We start from the raw sequence: 19,942 nt of genomic DNA on the forward strand, positions 1-19,942 counted from the left end.
GTAATTTTTTTAATGTTCTCTACAGTTCTGAAACAAATAGTCCAGCTAATACACCTCAGAAAATAACTTTTAATGACTGATGTATGAATCAAATTTTGCACTAACTTTTGAGAACATTATTAAAGATGAGATAACTCTGAACAAATGTTCTATTGATATTATTGGAAGAACGTATGCTCATGACTTCGAGAGAACCTTTCAAGAAAAAAAATCTAGAATCTTTAACTTCTTAAATACATCCTCATATCGCTGAAATTCAAGGACATAAGTAAAATCGTCTGTGATGCTAATTATATCTCTTTCTCATTTCACTCTCTTCATCTCATTTGCTTATGCCCTCCAACCTTAAAAAAATACTCTCATTAACTTGAGTGATTAGCTCAATTAGCCTTGTGCTGTTCTAGAGGTGCAGATGCCTGCATGGCCGCGACAACCTAATCAGGAAGGTAAAGAGTTCATAGACATGCATGAGATCCTGCTAATTAGGAGTGAGCGTGAACCTAATGTCGAGGGATCTGGGATGGTGAGGCTGGTGGAATGGAATGAGGGGAGCTTGCTTAAACACACACGTTTTAAGAAAGAGGAGGAATGCAAAAAGTGTTCCCTCTCACCCACTTCACCAAGTCGTTTCTCTCATCTCCCCCACCCCTCTTTCAGAACAATGATTAATGAGAGCAGGGGATTACAACAGCACTGGAGAGAAACAGAGCCTTGCGTTCAATGGCCAATCAACAAAACCTAATGACACATTCATTATGAATGGAACCCTGTTCTCATCTTTCATTGGCACTTTCCTTTTCTTAAAATAAAGACCTGAGCAGGATTATTATTGCAATCTGTTCATATTCATTTAGGAACCATCATTGTAACACATTACATCATGGTCCTGCTCCAAACTATCCAGTTACAGTCGAAAAAGTAAAGCAAAGTTCCCAGTTTACAGTTTTTGACCCTTGCTTGAACACTATAAACCCATGCTTAGACTAAAGTAACACAACTTGAAGCTTTTGTTACCATACCTCAAACACATGTACCCATACCTTAAACAAAAGCACTGCTTTGCACTCTAGTTGCAATTCTGCAACACACTTACTCCTATATGCAACACACTTGGACCTGCATACTACACTCTATTTCATAAGACACTTCGTTCAAAAATGAAATCTCAGAGTGCCATTTGGAAAACACATGTATCCAAAATACAATACACATTAGGTAATTGCTACCACTCAAATACACAACTGAAGGCACTTGCAAAACTGAACACCAATCAGCCAGCTACAAAAAGCCCTCAGTTTAGCCATTTCAAGAACTTTGCAAGCATGGATGGAGGGAGAGCAAGAGGAAGAGCAGGAAGAGGAAGAGGAGGAGGAGGCACAGGAAGAGGAGGAGGTTGAAGAGGCCATGCACAGACCCCTATTTCTGATGATATAAGAGCAACTTTGGTGGACCATGTCATCAACCATGGCCTGACTGTGAGGGAAGCTGGGCAGAGAGTCCACCCACATGCCCGCATGTCTCTTTTGCAGGCAATGGAACTCTGGTGACATTCAGGTGACAGCAATCCATGGATTGTTTTGACATGCAAGGGGATATTTTCCCTGGTGCCTAGCGGGAGAAGACATTGCTTGCGATGTCGATGAGGCCAACAGATGGCGGGATCCATGAGCCCATGAATGCACAATTGCCATGATTTTCTGTGTTAACTACAGTACTTTTTATTTATTTTTTGCTTTGTCTGAATTCATGAATGTACAGTGTTACAATGTACAATATTGAGCAGGCCTATTTGCTTTTTTTGGTTGTTTGAAAATGTGCATCCTGAAAACAAGATGCAAGTATGTGTCATTTTGTCATCAGAGTTACATTTTGACTAAGGAATGTTAGTTTTTGATATTAGAGTTTCAATTTGACACAGGTGTGAATGGTATATTTCCCAGTGTTGTGTCATGTTTACTTGTGTGTAGAGTTTTGGTACAATGAGCGAAGTTTTGCAAAATGTGTTCAAGCAACGGGCAAAAACTGCAAAAGACTAATTGTCTTGAATGTTGTGGGAGACTTTATTTTCACTCAATTCGGTCTTCCAAGTCAAAATGTTCCTGTGCTCTAAAGTTTAGCCCAAACAAACAACAGAAGTTGATGGTATGGAATGGAGATTTGATGAGCTTAATGAAATAAGATGAGATGTTTGTTCTAGTCTCACAAAAGTTGGGGGGGGGGGGGGGGTTATGCTTTTTAAAGAAGCCTCTTATGATTTCCAAGACTGTAAACTCATTTTGAAATATTATTACAATTAAAATAACTTTTCTATTTAAATATTATTTATTTACATTTATTCCTGTCATGTCAAAGCTGAATTTTCAGCAGCCGTTACTCCAGTCTTCAGCACATGATCCTCGAAAAATCATTCCAATATGCTGATTTACTGCTCAAGAAATATTATTATCGGTGTTGAAAACAGTTTTTTTTGTTTTTTTTTGGAAACTGTGATACTGTTTCTTCAGGATTCTTTGTTCAGAAGAACACAATTTATTTAAAATAATAAAAATTTAACTGGTACATCTAATTAACTTGCTACTAAAATGTCTTTTTTTTTTTTCTATCTGAAAAATCCGAATTACATTCTAAAAACATTTGTTGTATAAACCCATTAAAAACTACATTGTTTATAGTAGGACTGATTAAAAAAAAAAGGAAAAGAAAAGAAGAGAAAAGAAAAGCCTGCATGCAGTCACAAGGACAGCAAAGCAAAGACTTTTTCTATTCACATCTGGCCCCTATCAGAGGCCAGTTGATTCCACAGGGGGTTTCTGGGGCCCAAGATATGATGTTATGTTGCAAGGTCAGGATATGAGTCAGTGACATATATGAACATGAACACATCTTTAAAAGGTAGTTGTCTGCCCAGTTCTTGGAAATTTTGGGATTTTTTTTTTTTTACAGATTTTCAGATACTAAAAAATAAAGCAGTTTTGTTAAAATGTAAGAAAAAATAAATTGTCTTTATTTCATACGTGTGTGTGTGTGTGTGTGTGTGTGTGTGTGTGTATCACGATGAATTTTAGCCCAGAAATTTAACATTTTAAACATTTAGTGAAAATTTTAGTGACATTTAGATAAATTGTATTGCAATTTACAAACACTGCATTTAAATATATTTTTGTTTTAAAAATAATAAAAACACATAAGTGACCCATATGCAGGCATCAGCAAAACCCTGTGGCTATTGGAGACACTGTGCAGCCCCTTCAGTTTAGTGAGCTCCAGCTGTTCAGACATCAGGTCCCAAACCATATGTCTGAGCATCCCTCCCAACTCTGACTCCTATTAAATACACACACCAAACATGCATACAAGAAAGTCACAGGAATGCTCTGTTGACCAACCACACAAACACATGCACACTCTCCTGCAACATAATTGCAAAGGTCACCTGACCTTTCTTTTCCTCTCCATGATTATTTTGGGTCCGATTGATCTCAACAGTGATTCTCATAGTGTCTGCAGTATATAGGGCACTGAAGGGAACGTCTGGAAGAACATACAGAGGTCAGTGACCCACTCTGTGCTGTCAACTGCAGAGAGAAAGTCCACAGATGAAAAACGGTTTTACATCATTTCCTTGTACAGGAAAAAGAAATATGAGATGGGTTAAGTTGTCCTGTGAGACCAACAAGTCAGACCTTTGATGTCTTGTTATGAGACATTTCTAGGTCAAAGCCAGATCTTAAGGTTTTTTTTGTTTTTTTTTTAATGCAATCTAATCTGATAAATGTGATATCTTGTACAATGACACCCAACACCAACAGACCATCCAAAGGTCACCTGACCTCTGAAATGTGCTCAGATTACTAACAAATATTAATAACATGTTTTGCCAGTTATTCCTGAAAAAAAAAAAAAAAAAAAAAAAAGAGTCAAGGATTCCTGATTTCTGCTAACAGCGACGCATAACTTGGAAATTTGCTTTAATTCCCTTTCTGATCCCTTGCTTTGATCATTGTCGCCTAAAGTACAATATTTAACTCCATGTAAAATTGGGGAAAATGTGGGGGAAAAGTGGCCCTTGATCAGAACAAGAGAATGTTTCTCAGGTGAATTATTTCTTTGCTACTAACACCACCAAACAGAAAATAATCACAGTGACCCATATGTTAAGTTTCACAAACATGCCCCGGTACACAGAGACACGTCCAAAACCTGTGCCACTGGTTGAGCCTATGCTGTAAACAGGATGCTCAAACAAACAGAGCCACAAGGTTTATATACATAGTGGAAAAAACATTTGGAAGTTTTGGATTGTGATATCCCAGTTACTTACATAATTGGTGTCATAACCCAACTGGTCAGGAGGGAAATTCTAAATAAACTTCATACACTCAGATTTGTTTCTCTATTTTGGAGCATGTTCTAAAGAAAGAATGGAACAAGAACAAATACATGGCATTATTATTAATAAACAAAGATATCATCCAGTCATTACACACTTTTACTTTATCTGATATTCAAGTGAATGCTCAACTATTGTTTGACAATGGACTGATGCTGCGTTCAGGACCGAGTGCAATACAGAAAACTGACTACAGAGGGCGCCATGAACTAATTTACCATTGGGTTTTACCACAGTAAAAGAAAGGGTTTTACTTAGGTAGCAGTGACATCTAGAGGACAATACACTTATCAAGTTCAGAATCCCAAAAAAGCATTGATTCTCTCCCTCAGTCTTTTTTTTTTTTCAGTGGAACCTTTCACATAGCTCTTTCTTTTGTTACAAAATTAACAAATTGACAATTATTATTAATAATAATAATAATAATTATTATTATAATAAACACCTTTGTGTGAGAAACCAACATACATTTAAGAGTTTTTCAGTGAAAATCTGTTACTTCTGAAAACTCTCAATCAAATATGGTGCCATATGTGGCACTAATGATTTTTTTTGTCATGCAAAAAAAAAACCCTATGATGACTGATAAAAAGTTTCCATCCGATTTATTCGAAATACAGGTGCCACCATACCATAACATGTATTACTTTAAAATAAGTTTCTCTGGACTGTGATCAAATTGACATCGTTGATTCGGTTTTTGCAGAATGTTAGATGTATCCTTCATCCTGAAATGGGACAGAAAAAAAATGTTGTGCAAAATTGATGTGCAGTCCTGTGTCTAATTGACCATTTTTTCTTTATCACACTCAAATCACTAGCCTTTCTAAAATATTTATATAAAAATAACACTTACATGTAAACTATTCTGTCCAGCCTTTCTTTAAAATTCTAAAAAAAAAAAAAAAAAAAAGAATGAAAAAAAATATAGCAGTTAGTAAACTTCTCTTGAAAATTTGATGGAAGGATGGATGATCACCTGGGGAGCGGTCGGAGGAGAACTGGCTGAAGTGTGTCCATTATCACTAATGTCAGATGGTGGATGAATCACAGTAGAAATGCCACTTGCAGATACTTTAACACAGATACAAATGGAAAATGCTAACAATTTTAGATTTAAGGAATGTATAGTTTCTTTAAATTATTTCAATTTTAAAGTAAAAATGTTGCCAAGTACCTGTGTCCTCTTTGAATCTACCATTGTTTGTACTGAGGACATCACCTCCTAAAGTTAGACCCTATAGAAGTAGAGAAAACTGTTTCGTAAGCACCATAAATCACATTAACTCATCTCATATACACTACTTCTGCAATATCATCTTGTCATTTAAAACAAATCCTAAAATAGCATGCTCGTGAACACAGACATTCTCTTTCCTGAACACATCAGTTGCTGTATAATGGCATTTGGCTTGTTGAAAGAAAGAAAGTGGTTTCCAGTCTTCCTAAAATACTGCATTTTCCAAATGAATTTCCCATTTTTGAAACGAACACATGTGAGAGCTTTGCTAGTGCACGTGTAACTGCGCTGGAGAATGTCACTGCTTTTCATCACGCAATGCAAACTTCATCATCAAAGTGAGTTTTGGGAGAAAGCAGCATTATCCTACAATTGCAATAGAAATTCTAATTTACAGCTCCTAACCTCCAAACAGATGTAAAACTCCTGTACCTGTGCTGAGGTCAGTGCCAGCCTGGTCTCCAGCAGCAGCACACGACTCTCCAAACTCTCCCACTGGCTGCTTTCAATGATAATCTTGCCGGCAAAGCTTTTCTCCAGAGCATGAATCCTGTGTTCCATTAGGGCCAGTCGCTTCTCCAGTCTGCCAACACTCTCCAGAAGACTTGCTTCTACACCCCTCAGCCGGCTCTTTAAAACACACTCCTAACAAGACAGCCTGTGCATTAGATTGGATTGAACAAACTCAGAACTTTGCAGAAGATTCTTAGTTCTAGGAACCAGCATTTTGAGTAACTGTGTAGGTGAGATCTCGAACACATTAAAATGAGCAAATGATTCCCCAAAAACATTTAGGGTGGAAAAATAACAGCAGTAATGTCGAATTTCTATTTTGTTTTAATCAGAACCATTGTCACCAACAACGGTTCTCGTAGTGTTTCACACTTTCTTTCAACCATGATTACAGAGTACTTTGACTAGTTGATTCTCATGCACCTCCCTCTGTGTAAATGTGTTGCAGGATGCGCATTCTCACAATGGAATCTGCAGGCTGAGACGAGTCCTTTTCTGTTTCCTCACCCTGCTGTGGCTGCTCTTCTGAGGAGCATCTGATCTGAGACGGTACTGAGCTGCTGCCAAGATGCCTTTCTACCAGTGGCTGCTTCTGAGGTACCTAAGAGGGACAGAAACAACATCAATAATAATAATAATAATAAATATTATTATAATCAAATAAAATAAATTATGTCTATTGTCTGAAACATGAACACTTACTGTCAGGGCTGTTAACCTCAGTGAGTTACTCTCAGCAGAAGGGATCTCATTTTTACTGCAGCTCTTGAACTGAGGCCTTCTCTTTCCCTTACTGACATGCTGTTTAAAAATAATAATAATAATAATAATAATAATTTTTCTACTAATATAATATAATATAATAATTAGAATTATTTTCCACTTACATTATGGGCAATAAACAATAAATGTCTGATATTATAATATAATTCTATCTAAATAGATTAAAAATGAAACACACAAAAACTAAAATAAATCATATAAATTGAATTTAATTTAATAAATAATAGATAATATCAAATGTTTAAATATTGGCCAACAACTGAAATGGTACTAAATCTCTATATAAGAAAACCTGCATGGGTAAATCTTTGAAATACCTTGCTTTCTTTGGTGAGTTCTTTGTGTTTGTTGAGAACAAGGCCAATGATATCACAGAGAATGAGGACTTTCCTTTCAGCAAAGCCAAACTGAAGGAACTGCTGCTTGGTCAACAGTGGCTTGTAGCTGAAAACCTCCCTCAAGACCTACATTTTAAGAGATTTTCACATGAAAATGCAGATACAACAAACAAATCAACAAATAAAAGAAATATTACTATTTGTACGCTTTATTGTTTTAAAAGGAAATGATCCCCTAAGTGGATTAAAATCACAACCACAACAAAAATTGGATTTGTAGAATTTCTGGTTCAGGAGGTACTCCAGAGGAGCCACTAAGACTAATCTCAGGGATACGCCAGATGTAAACAGTGAGCTGTAGCACAAAGGGAAAAGAATGGAAAAATATGACAAAACTGCTTAACACCACTTTCCTGCTAAATGCCACCAATGTCCTCAAGGTAATATGATGGGACCACTTATTCCCCCCAGAATATTTCATGCGAGCTGCACATTATCCTGGGATGAAGGCCAGATTTCTTTTAGAACGGCATAAAAGGTCAATGAACAGAAGGAAGTGCTGAAACACAGACCAGCGCTTCAGTCCCACGGCTAAAGGTACAGAATCGGCTTGGAGTTAAACTGAGATCACACGACTTGGACCAACATGAAGGCCTGCCCCCTTTTTTTGGTTCTCTCACTGCAGGGGAGAGATGCGAGCAAACAAATGTAATTACTCAAGACTTGTTGGAGAAGAGCTGCCAGTTGAACATCTGAATGCTTTGCAGGAGAATAGGTCTACAGATGCTCTGAATCACAGAGCTTTGGAGAGCCCTGCATTTCTGATGTGGGGGTAAAACCCTCCCAGATCAGGGACAGTGCCAATAAATAAGACTATTAGGACAGGCAGCACAAAGCATGGCTTTGTGAATTTCATTACATGTGAAATTGCTTTGTCAAAAAGAAATCCACCTCATTAAATGCGGAGTGAAAAACGTTATCAATAACTCATTCATAGTTCTATATTGTTTGACCTCGTTAAATGAACTTTCCGTCCTCGGGAATGAGACAAAGCAACTGCAACCACTTTGAACTATTTAAAACAATAAATTCTATAAAACCACCACCTCTGGAAAGAAACTGCAAACGGTTAATAAAAATCTAATTGGGGGGGGGGGTAAAAATGCATGTTAATAAAGATCTGTTGTGGATTTCGAATAAAAATGATCCAATAACCCCAAGCCTAAGCCGTGAATGGGATTAATATATTTGAAAGGGATAGTTCACAAATGAAAATGTCTTTTTCCGTGGAATATGAAAGAAGATATTTTGAAACAACGTTTTCCTGTGTTTCTTTTTGTCAATGGACAGCAAAACAACATTTGGTTTGGTAACAACATTCTTTGAAATTCATTCTTTTGCATTCTGCAGAGAAAAAAAAATGCATGAACAAATAAATTCATTTTCATTTTTGGGAGATTCTTGTGTTCAAATATTTAAGTTCAGTTAAAAGGCTATATGTACCATATATGCATAATACATAAGATACTTAAAAAAATATATAATATATGGTTAATGCAGTTCACCTTGTAAACATTCTCAATGAATCATAAATCATTCATTCCGGTTAGTTCCACGCCATAATCAACCAGGTGCTCTGTGAGGGAGGGGGAAAAGGACGTGAAGGCAAAGCTCACAACAGGAAGACAAGCTGATGGATCTCCCACTGCCAGACTGGAAGAGTAAAACACAACATCAAAATATGAAGCACTGGTACTGACAAACCTCTCATTAAAAAGTGTCACAAAATTAACACCACATAAAGACAAAAACATTTATTTATTACATGGCAGTACAAAATAATAGCCCTAAATTGTCTGCAAGCTATTTTGAGTGTGGTGCTGGAGACCAATTAAGTCATCTTTCTGGACCGTCTCCAGCACATAGAAGCCAAATGTATCTGTCTTTTTCCAGAAGCATGGTTGTGTTTGATGGATCTCACATCAAAACCTCTTCACTGAGCATCTGATGTGCAGCTTGGGATCCTGGTGGCGAAACGGAGCTGTTTTTTGTAAAGCCTGTTTACAAAATATCTCAGCACTGGAGAGGCTCCGGACAAATCTGCAGCTTTCCAAACTTCAAAACAAAGTATGGGACATGAAACACTGGCAGAGCCCCATTTTGGATGTTTATGAGTCAAGATGCTTAAAACCTAAGCCAAAAAAAAAATTGGGGAGGAATTGGGAACATGAAGTGTCCTGTGAAGTGAAGGATTTTTTTTTTTTTTTTTTATCTGCTCAAAATCTATCCCTCATCCAGTGGTCTCTAAACCTGCTCCTTGAGGGCTACCATCCGACAGATTTCAGCTTCAACCCCAATCAAACACACCTGAACCAGCTAATCAAGGTGTTCAGGGCTACTTGATAATTACAGACAGGTGTGTTGGAGCAGGGTTGGAACTGAAGTCTGCAGGATGTTAGGTCTCCAGGAGCAGGGTTGGAGATCCCTGCTCTAATCAGTGGAGCTCAAATCATTAATTCTGCTAAACTGATGCTGTGTGACCCAATACATGACATGGCTATAAGAACAACACCATATCACACTTTTTTTCTTTTTCTTTTTTTTACCATTTCCACAATGAAGAGCTCAGCCTGTCTCTTTGACAGCTGATCAAGCACTTGGACCTTACCTCCCCCAGCTAATACTTCCTCTTCCTTTTCAATACTTCCTTTTACTTCCCTTTGTTTAATAACCTTTTACAGCGTTAACATGAATGCTGCGCAATAATTAATATTTATAAAAATGCTCACTCTGATAATTTTTTTTGTCATTTTACACAGGTATGATCAAGTTATTCTAGATTCCAGAAACATCGAGTTAAGTAAATAAAGAGATAATTTTTATTTTTGGTTACTCTTTCTTTAACATGCATCATATTTCATACCTCTGATAGTCCACTTCTCTAGGATACTTTAGAGAACGGAGAGACGCTTCCAGCTTTCTCAGACCACCCTTCAGATCACCAGTGCTCATCTCTGTCATGGCCAGGACGGATTTCATCAGGAATTGCATTTTTATGAATATGTTTAAATCCATAAGTTACCGCTGTCAATTTACAATTCATTGACCTGACCACACAATGTAAAAAATATCTTGGCATGTTGTTTAAACAAGTAACGTAACTTAAATCTAGATTTACGTTATTATATTTCGTAACCTGATTAGCCATTTTAATATATTAACAGCTTTGTGTCTTACCGATAGTTGAATTTTATTGTAATCCATAGTTATTCCTCGCGTTTGTTTTTACCGCTGAAATAGTCGGGTTTGTTGTGATTGGTTTCTACCTAGGTTTCTACGCACCGGAGACGACGTCCAGTTCAACCCAGTGTTTTACTTCAACACATTCACGCCTTCGATTCATTCTTTTAAACATTTTCCATCACAGTAAAAAATTTTTTTTTTTTTTTTTTTTTACAAATTTGGTAATGGCAATTTCATGAAGTGATTTATTTACTAATGTATTTATTTCATTACTTCACGTATTTAATAAATCGTGATTTTTTGTATTTATTTTATTGATTTAATCATTGTTTCTATGATTTCATGTATTAATTTTATATTTTTATTTATTTTATTTTATTTTATTTAAAAAAAGCAGACGAATTTTAAGAAACAGGGTGAAAAAAACACACACACACACACACAAAAAAAACTTTCAAATCGAAAGTGCCTGTGTTGTATGTATCTGTGGTACATTTACTCTGAGAGATTTGCGTCACTTCCACCAATAACAAGAGACGTCAGAGTCTGGCCGGAGTGGACGAGGAGGAGCAAGGAGCTGATGAATGATCGTGTCACAGGATCAGCAGCGCAGCGGTGGAGCTGTCGAGATGGCTGTCCTGGGCTCCTGTTGAAGGACTGTGATCATTTCATCCGTGGGACAGTGGCAGATCAGCAAGTCATTTCGTCGCGGCGGCGGTAGAAGTATTTCTATACACCGAGGTAGGTGGTGCTGCTTTGCTGCAAAAATAAAAACAGAAGAGTTTCATGCGTCATTTTGCGCAACGTCCAATCAGAGTTCGAGTTTGTGTGTCAAATTGGAATTTCAACCAGTTGTTTTAGAGCGAGGCGGGACTTTGTGCTTCACCCAAACATGATGAAAAACCTTTTCTTAGAAAAGAAAAGCTGCAGAAAACCTCGATTTGTATGTCAGTCATAACATTCTCAGTATTAAAAGAGTGAAACCCTAAATAAGATGTATTTGATTAATATATAACGTCTCAGAGCTTAAGTTTATATGTTGTACACCTATGTAATGTGTCAGGTGAGTTCTCCTTTGTTACTGCTAAAATCTGAAAGGCTACTGATATACAAAACACAGAAATTTAGGTCAGGGTTTATACTACTTTTGAAGTACTTCTTGCTTAATCAACTGAACTAATAATGTATTTTTCAAATAGTGTAAAAATGACTGTGCTTGTCATTGTATTGTCAGAATTTACAGTAAATAGAGCACCACAAACAGAACATGCATGGTGCTGCTAGACCTGTTTACTTTCACTTTTAATAAAAACACAACAAGAGTTAGATAAACTAATCCACCATATCTTGCAGAAAAAGAGATGTTAAATATATAACTTTATATAACTATTTTATTAACTTTTTTTTTTTTGAGCCGCTCCTGTCCTTAGGCAAAGCATAGGAAAATTGTTTGTAAGAGTTCATTGACCTTGTTCAGATTTCTGGTCCATGTTTTAAGCAGGTCTAAGAATACCTAAGCTCCTCCTACTGAATGCCAAATAGCATCGCAGTGGCATTACATCAGTTCTGAGCAAGTATATGTCAAATTCATATAAGTAAGGCTGCCATATTAGAGGCTCTGCGACAAGGAGAACAACCAGAGAGCATTCAATAGGTCATTAAAGACAAAAATAACAAGGCCTCTCATAAATAGAGACATGTTTTAGAGAGGAAGGCCCTTGGAGGGAGTCAGACAGGGCCACATAAATAGGCTTAATGTGTATCTCTACGAGAGGATTAGTGCTACTGCAGTGAAGATAAAGCTGCCATCAGGGGTTTTATTTCCCAGCTGACTGCACACTAGCACTAAAAACTGTTTCCTAGGGCTGTTTTGCTCTGATGGGATAAGGATTCAGAGACCTAACCGGAATGATCTAAACCAAGAATAAAGTGCAGAGAGCTTGAGGCCTCTGGATTACACTGGTTTATTTTATAGGAACAGAAGTTAGACAGATGAAAGGCTTTAGACACAAAGCTTTTCCTTAATAATAAATAAAAATACAAATAGAGATCACATAATATACAAGTGTTTTCAGCAAAACATGAAATAAATGCAGGATTGCCTGTCCATATCAAATGTCTCAAGTTGCTGAGATTAGGTCAGCTTCTGCTGCTTAATGTATATAAAATCAAAAACAGAAACTGATCTGCTGAATTTTGTACTAATTTACTGATCTGCAGTTTCTGCACAGAAACTGGCAAAGCTGACTTTTCAGCATCATTACTCCAGTCTTTAGTGTCACATGTTCCTTCAGAAATAATTGTAATATACTGATACTAAGGGCTGAGGACATATATATTTATTGTACATATGTATTTATTGAATTTTCACTCAAATGCAAAATGTTTCAGATCTGCAGATGGGTCAGGGTCTGTGGAGGGTGGCGAGGAACCAGCAGCTGCAGCAGCAGTACAGTGAACAGTGCTTCCTCCAGCGGGACAGAGAGCGGGGCCGGAGGATGGGGCCCCCACTGGCTGACCCCCTGCAGCAGCGCCGCACACTACAGTGCCAGGTGTCCAGCACCGACATCAGCCACCTGCTGCGCGTCCGCAAGGGCAAAGAGGAGCAGGGCTTCATCGATCTTGAGATGCTGCCTCCTGAACTCAGCATCACCATCCTCTCCTACCTGAATGCTACCGACCTGTGCCTGGCCTCCTGTGTGTGGCAGGACTTGGGCAATGATGAGTACCTGTGGCAGGGGTTAGTGATGTGTTTAGCTTCCACGTATTTCAAATATTTTCTCAATTATAATGGAAGGAGAACTGTATAAGGGAGGCAAGAGACAAATAAACTACAACAAATTGTGTGAAAGAATTAATTAATTAAGTTTGAAAATGTTTTTGATAGAATGTTTTTATGCTCACCAAGGCTGCAATTAAAAAGGGATTCAATAAGGATTTAATTAATACAGTAAAACAGTAATAATGTAAAATATTATTTCAAATTAAATAAATGTATTCTATTTTAATATTTGTAAAATATTGATTAATATTTTATTGATATAAGGATATCTTCAGTGTCACGTGATCCTTCAGAAATCATTCCAATATGCTGATTTGCTGCTTAATTGTCTATTATTGGTGCACTGTTGTTAATAATGACTTTTGTTAATTATATTATATGCTGCTTAATATTTTTCTGGAAATCATGATACATTCACGCAGTGATGATTTTTCAAGATTCCTTGATGCATAGAAAATTCTAAAGAACAGCATTTATTTGAAATAGTAATTTTTTGAAGCATTATATTGTTTATATTATGTTTATATTTTCATTTATAAATAATAAAATTATTATTATTATTATTATATATTTTGTTTAAATCTAACTTAAACCAAAATTTGTAATGTATCATAGTTTACACAAATTTTATTTATTTTATTTATTTATTGACCTTAAAAAAAATAATTAAATATATTTTTCCGCTAATGAAGAAAGTGTTTTATATTTTGCCATTTCTCCAATTCATGTTCTTGTTTTTCTTTGTCTGCCCTCTAGTCTGTGCAAGTCCACTTGGGGTCACTGTTCCATATACAACCGCAGGCTTCCATCTGGATTTTCATATAGAAAACTCTACATGGAGTTAGATGAAGGAAGCCTAACCTTCAACGCCAACCCGCAAGAGGTACAAAAAATACAAGCTTTTGTTCTGTCTTGCCACAATAATGTCTTCTTAATTTGAGGCCAAACCGTTTCATGTTTAAATGGGCAAGAAACAGAGAAATGATCATAGCCGCAATATAATTTGGAAATACAATTCTGACCAGCTATCTATGATTAATATGACTGTTTCCTTCTCCACCCTGTAAATTCCCACATAACCCAGAAATGTTCATACTGCAGACTAAATATATTATTTTTACAAGCTCACGTAGAATGAATAATGGTGCATGACATAGGCTTTTTGACCGCAACCCGGATTAAAACTAAATGTATGGCTTTTCTCTCATGCAAGCTGCTCTAAAAACATCATTTCTGTTCAAAGATGCATTTGAATGTCTCGACTCCCCCTCGCTCGTGTCTTAGGTTAGATTAGCAAAGCTTTAGCTGTCCACTTAAAGGACATGTGATAGCCTTGCTCTGGACTAAACTGCGGTGTCTGGTAAAAAAGCGTTCCCCCTCCTTCTCTTTTTCCTCCTAATCCCCTCACCCTGTTTTATGTGGGCTCTTTCATTCAGGGTGTCAGTTACTTCATGTCCAGAGGTATTCTTGTGGACCACCCGAAGGAAATTGCCAAGTTTATATTCTATACCAGAATGCTGAACTGGAAGATGCTGCAGATTTATCTTGATGAACGGTTCGTTTTTTTTTTTTTTTTTTTTTTATATATATATATTATTCATGTATTTTATTAATGTAGAAGAATTGCAGTTTTATAACTTAGACCAAGCTATGTACATCAATACCATGAACCTTTAAGGGAACAAATAAGGGCACAGTCAATTCATATATTTATACACACACAAATTTACATTATAAATAAATAATACTGTACAGCTTATAATAACTACAAACATCTAGATTCAAATTTATTTATTTTTTCTGCTGCTGATAATAATTCAAATGTAAAACTGCTGTGTTTGCAGGCGAGATGTCTTGGATGAGCTTGTCACACTTCATAACTTTAGTAACCAGTTCCTCCCTAATGCACTGAGAGACTTCTTTAGACACATTCATGCCCCGGAGGAGAGGGGCGAGTACCTGGAGACCCTCATCACTAAGTTTTCTCATCGTTTCTGTGCCTGCAACCCCACTCTGGTGCAGGAAGTGGGCTTAAGTCCTGGTAAGTGCAGTACTACAGAGTGATCTTGTGTGTAACGGTGACATCAAGATCATGATTTGTTTTGCTGATCATCCGGTGTCTCAGCAGGTCACAAGTGACATACACTGATTATTACCTGGAGCAAAAATTAAAGCTGAAATACTGGTTCTATTATTGGTCCATACAAATCAGTTTGCAGGATTTGTATTGTCATGTATTGATTTGTCAACCATATTTTAATGATCGGTAGATCTATCTGCATGATCATGTGAGAAATCATTGTACTAACACTGTCATTTTTTCTCTAAAGCTGTGCTAAGCCTGCTGGCTTAAAGTGTTAGCAAATGAGGACCCAACTCTGAGTCCAACCAGTCAGAGTTATCTTCTGCAATAACATGTGACTTGTAGTGCATGTGTGCTACTGTACAAGATTTATTATAAATTACTGACAGAACTCACTCTTCCATCCTTTTTTTTTTTTTTTTGATCTGTACATTCTCATAGTAACGTTAAAGATTTAAACCGACGTCTGCAGGGTCCTCATATATAAAATGCATGTACAATCAGATTTGATAATAAATTAAATGGATTTCATCCTGTGTCAAACATGAGGAGAAAATTAGGATTTATAAAGGCAAAAACTCAAGTGAAAATGTTTAATGTTATGTGTACAGCAACTAAAGAGCATGTGTACAAACTTTTTATATACCAGTAAATTAAATAATCCAACATTGTCTGTTAAAATATAAGGATAAATAGACAATCACAGTTTGCATTAATATAAATAAGGAATAAAAAAATTATTATAAATAATTTTGCCTCGACAGCTGCAATAAAAAGTTTATATACATATATCTTTTATTTCAGTTATTGTTTCTTTTTTCTTATTCTTTTTTTTTTTTTTTTCGGTTTTAGTAAAGTACTGTAGTTAACACACCTCTCTTCACACTTCTGTTTTTTGTAGATGCAGTGTACGTTCTGTGCTATTCCCTCATCCTTCTCTCGATCGATCTGACCAGCCCTCACGTAAAGAACAAGATGTCCAAGAGGGAGTTTATCCGAAACACAAGGCGGGCTGCTCAGAACATCAGCGAGGACTTTGTAGGGCACCTCTATGACAACATCTATCTGATCGGCCACGTGGCGGCCTAGGCACTACAGCGCTTGACATGTTAGAGAGAGACTGCTGGCACGTAAAACTTCAGCGACTGCACTAGGAAAGGATTCTGCTTCAAGCTGGAAGAAACACTCTGCAGGTCATTTTAAACTGAAGTCTTGTGAGTGAAGCCCTTGATATGATGTGCTGCAGTGCACAGGAGCGGAGGACGGCCACAATGTGAAGAATCAGCAGAGCAAGTCATTTGTTAGCAGGCTAGCAATGGTAGCGACAAGGTTTTCTACCACAAAGCGCTTAAACCTGCAAAACCATGTAGCTACATGAAGATATATGAGATAAGCTATTACATCAGTTAAAGCTGAATGTAGAATTGATGTGGCTTGCATCATATTTACAAAGACAACTTTTTTCTCATCATTTGGAAACCTCTCGTGCTTAATCAAATGAATGTCCGCTTTTTTTGCCATATCTACAAAATTCAGGCAAGTGTGAGACATTCAGTCTACAGTCACTGTGATATTAAAGAATTGACAGACTAAAACAGCACACCTACAATACTGATTATGAACAAACAAATTTTTTTATTTTAATTCTGTGTCTACTTTCTTGTTTTAGGAGGCTTTGTGTCTGTGCATTGTCACATGTCTCATCTTCGTTGAGAAGATTGAAATCCTGTGAGACATATGCACTGAAATTTTATTATGTATAATTCATAGGTTTGGTACCTTTTTTGGTCCTCTTCCTTTCTACAGTTTTTTTTTTTTTTTTTTTTTACATTATTTTTTGTGTTGTTGTTCATCACATTCTGTTAGACAATTTTTCAATCATACTAATGATATACACACATACTTCATATTCAAGCGAATTAAGTCAGCGATCGCTTTCTTCTAAACATCTAAGTATGTTCGAGACGAGCCTTTTCTATTTCTCAAATAATTCATTGGACATCATGTCTTTTAGTTGAAAATGTACTCCCAGCTCAAAAATGTGGGTATTTTTTTTTTTTCTCTTATTCAGACTTACTACAATTGGGTGCCAATAGTGATGATAAAATACTAAATATATACACAATAATACGTAAAATTATTATTATTCACACACACTGCATAGTTTAATGTTGGACATTTTATTTGCACATAATGTATATATTTAAGTTAGAGATTTATAAACATTATATTTAATTTTGGAGGATTTTAACTAAGAGCTGTGGTCTTTCCCTTAAGTAAAAGAGTAAATTCTTTCCTTTTGCACTTTTTTTTTTCTTTTGGCATATTTACAATGTCACAATACTATGAATACCTAACCACTCAGAAAACTGCTGCCACATTTATTTGTGAAATGTTATGGCAACAACTACATAATTCTGACAATTATTATTCAGTACTGAATTAACTGTAATTTTTATAACAGATTACAGCTCATCTGCCCCTGTAATTATCCAGCATATGCAATTCTATTTAAACAATTCTGCTAAACTGTAGTTAAATTGCAGAAAGAATGTTTAATATGATAACACTGGATAAACGCACTTATAGTCTGTATTAAAAAATAAAAAATAAAAAAAACTTTGAAAATCACTCTTTGCATAGTAACTTGTTCATTGTGTCCACCGATCCTTAGCATAAAAAAATGCATGTTTAAATTAAATAAGATATTCATTTTCACTGATTGGGGGGAATAAAATAGCCTAATTATATTCACGTGTTGAACAACCTATAGATTACGCTTCTAACTTATGTTAGGAATGTTATTTCGTCAATTTAATTAATAAAAAGAAAAAGAAATTACGCGACTACATTAATTCAAACAATCTATATTCGGCCATGTCTTCTTAGAAATTACCAGATATTTACTGGACAGACACACCTATTACCGCATCGAATGTAATTGTTTTATATATATAAAACATAATTCCAGTTTAGCATTGGAAAGAAACCACAAGACAAGCCTATCGTTTCCCTGTTCATTTGAAGCAAAAAAGTATGTGATTATTAGATAATTTACTTGATTCACACTAAGATTTAAGCATGAATACAAGAACCGGATACATTTAATTGAAAAGACTGCACTGTGAAGTATGGGGCGAGTTTTCATGCGTTTTAAATTTACAGTTATACGATTAGTAGAACTATACATTTGTTTTTTGAAATAACAACAGCAAAAAAAAAAAAAAAGAAAAACTGCGGGCCTTTTTTATTATTATTATTTTATTTATTTATTTGAGCTAAAACGTTTAGTAAATCGCACATAAATTATCTTTCAAAAATAAACCTACTCTGACAAACAGAGTAAAAAAGTGATAACCTCCGGTTTCCCCTCAATTCTAATAAAACAATCTAGGAAATGTGATGCGTTTTATTAGGCTACTTTTCCCGACCTCGAATAAGTCATCATCAACAAGTTAAATAGTGAAAACAATAAAAGTTTTATTTAATCAAAGCACACTTATTTTTGCAATATATAGCATGCCATGCCCATATTTTTTCGTTTAGGCTATATTCATGGATTTATCAGGGGTGTGTCGTTACAATGTTGTTTATCTGTGGGGACGTTATGTTTCTCAGGTCTAATGGCATAGTTGTGGCTATAATTTGGCATGATTGATGAAGTCCTTGCCTTCGCTATGACTGCATTTCATCAATACAACTGGCTGAACAACAGCGCGAGCCTCTCTGACGCCTGACCTCGCGTCTGGTCCACCTGACACCGCGCGGAAAATACCAAGACCTCGTGATCTCGACACCGCTGCGATGACGGAGAAATGGTAACCGCAGCCTTCTAAAACTATTATAATCAATCAATAATAATAATTATATATCTATTTTATTATTTTATTTTAAATATAAAAAAACACAGAAATATAATGAAACCTAAATATTTTGGAGAATTAGCCTATTATAGCAAAAACCTAATACCGAAAGCAGGAGCTGATCTGAAATATTTTGGAAATGCTGCCTTTCCTGGGAATTTTCCTTTTGAGTATTTTAATAGCCTATTGTTTCTCTCACGCAGTCTCTCGCGTCGACATGAATGTCAAGCAGATGCGAATGCCATGATGCTCAAAAAAAAAATAGAAACACAATTACCAACCCAAAGGTCTCCGCTTTTATAGCAAATGTTTTGAGTAATTGGGTTTTTGGTTTTAGTTTAATAACAACGTTTATTGTCGGGCATGGAAAAGGCTAGCTCGACCTAGAATACATCTGTTGTTTTTAAGTCGATATATTTTTTTTTTCTTTTTTGAAAGACAGGGGCCATTGACGCAGATCAAAAGGAGACAATGTCACAAGGAGTTTCCCGCCCTCTCTCATTTTGTGTCCTGAATTACCCTGGATATAGTCTTATTTTTTCGAATAAATTAATTTGATTTTCAAACAGTCTTGTGGATATTCTGTATTCTTTATGATAGCATAGTTCTCCAGCTACACGGGTGTGGACTTTGAAACAATATGTAAAGTACGTCAATTCAAATATTGATATTGGGCAGCCTATAGCTGTTCTGTGTGATGACGGCAG

General features: G+C 36.1%; 1 protein-coding gene and 1 pseudogene across 1 annotated transcript; one reads left to right on the forward strand and one right to left on the reverse strand.

The window, feature by feature from the left end:
• Positions 1-3,949: 3,949 nt before the first annotated feature.
• LOC113113622 (centrosomal protein of 44 kDa-like) lies at positions 3,950-10,641 on the reverse strand (annotated as a pseudogene).
• A 370-nt stretch (positions 10,642-11,011) lies between these two features.
• LOC113113684 (F-box only protein 8-like) lies at positions 11,012-18,006 on the forward strand. Its single transcript, XM_026280123.1, has 6 exons — positions 11,012-11,248; positions 12,899-13,247; positions 14,046-14,172; positions 14,726-14,844; positions 15,134-15,330; positions 16,274-18,006. Exons 2-6 carry the CDS (start codon positions 12,907-12,909, stop codon positions 16,459-16,461), a joined length of 972 nt encoding a protein of 323 aa, XP_026135908.1. The 5' UTR covers positions 11,012-11,248; positions 12,899-12,906; the 3' UTR covers positions 16,462-18,006.
• The last annotated feature ends 1,936 nt before the right edge of the window (positions 18,007-19,942 follow it).

This window comes from Carassius auratus, chromosome 1 (assembly GCF_003368295.1).
Source record: "Carassius auratus strain Wakin chromosome 1, ASM336829v1, whole genome shotgun sequence".
NCBI classification, from domain to species: Eukaryota; Metazoa; Chordata; class Actinopteri; order Cypriniformes; family Cyprinidae; genus Carassius; species Carassius auratus.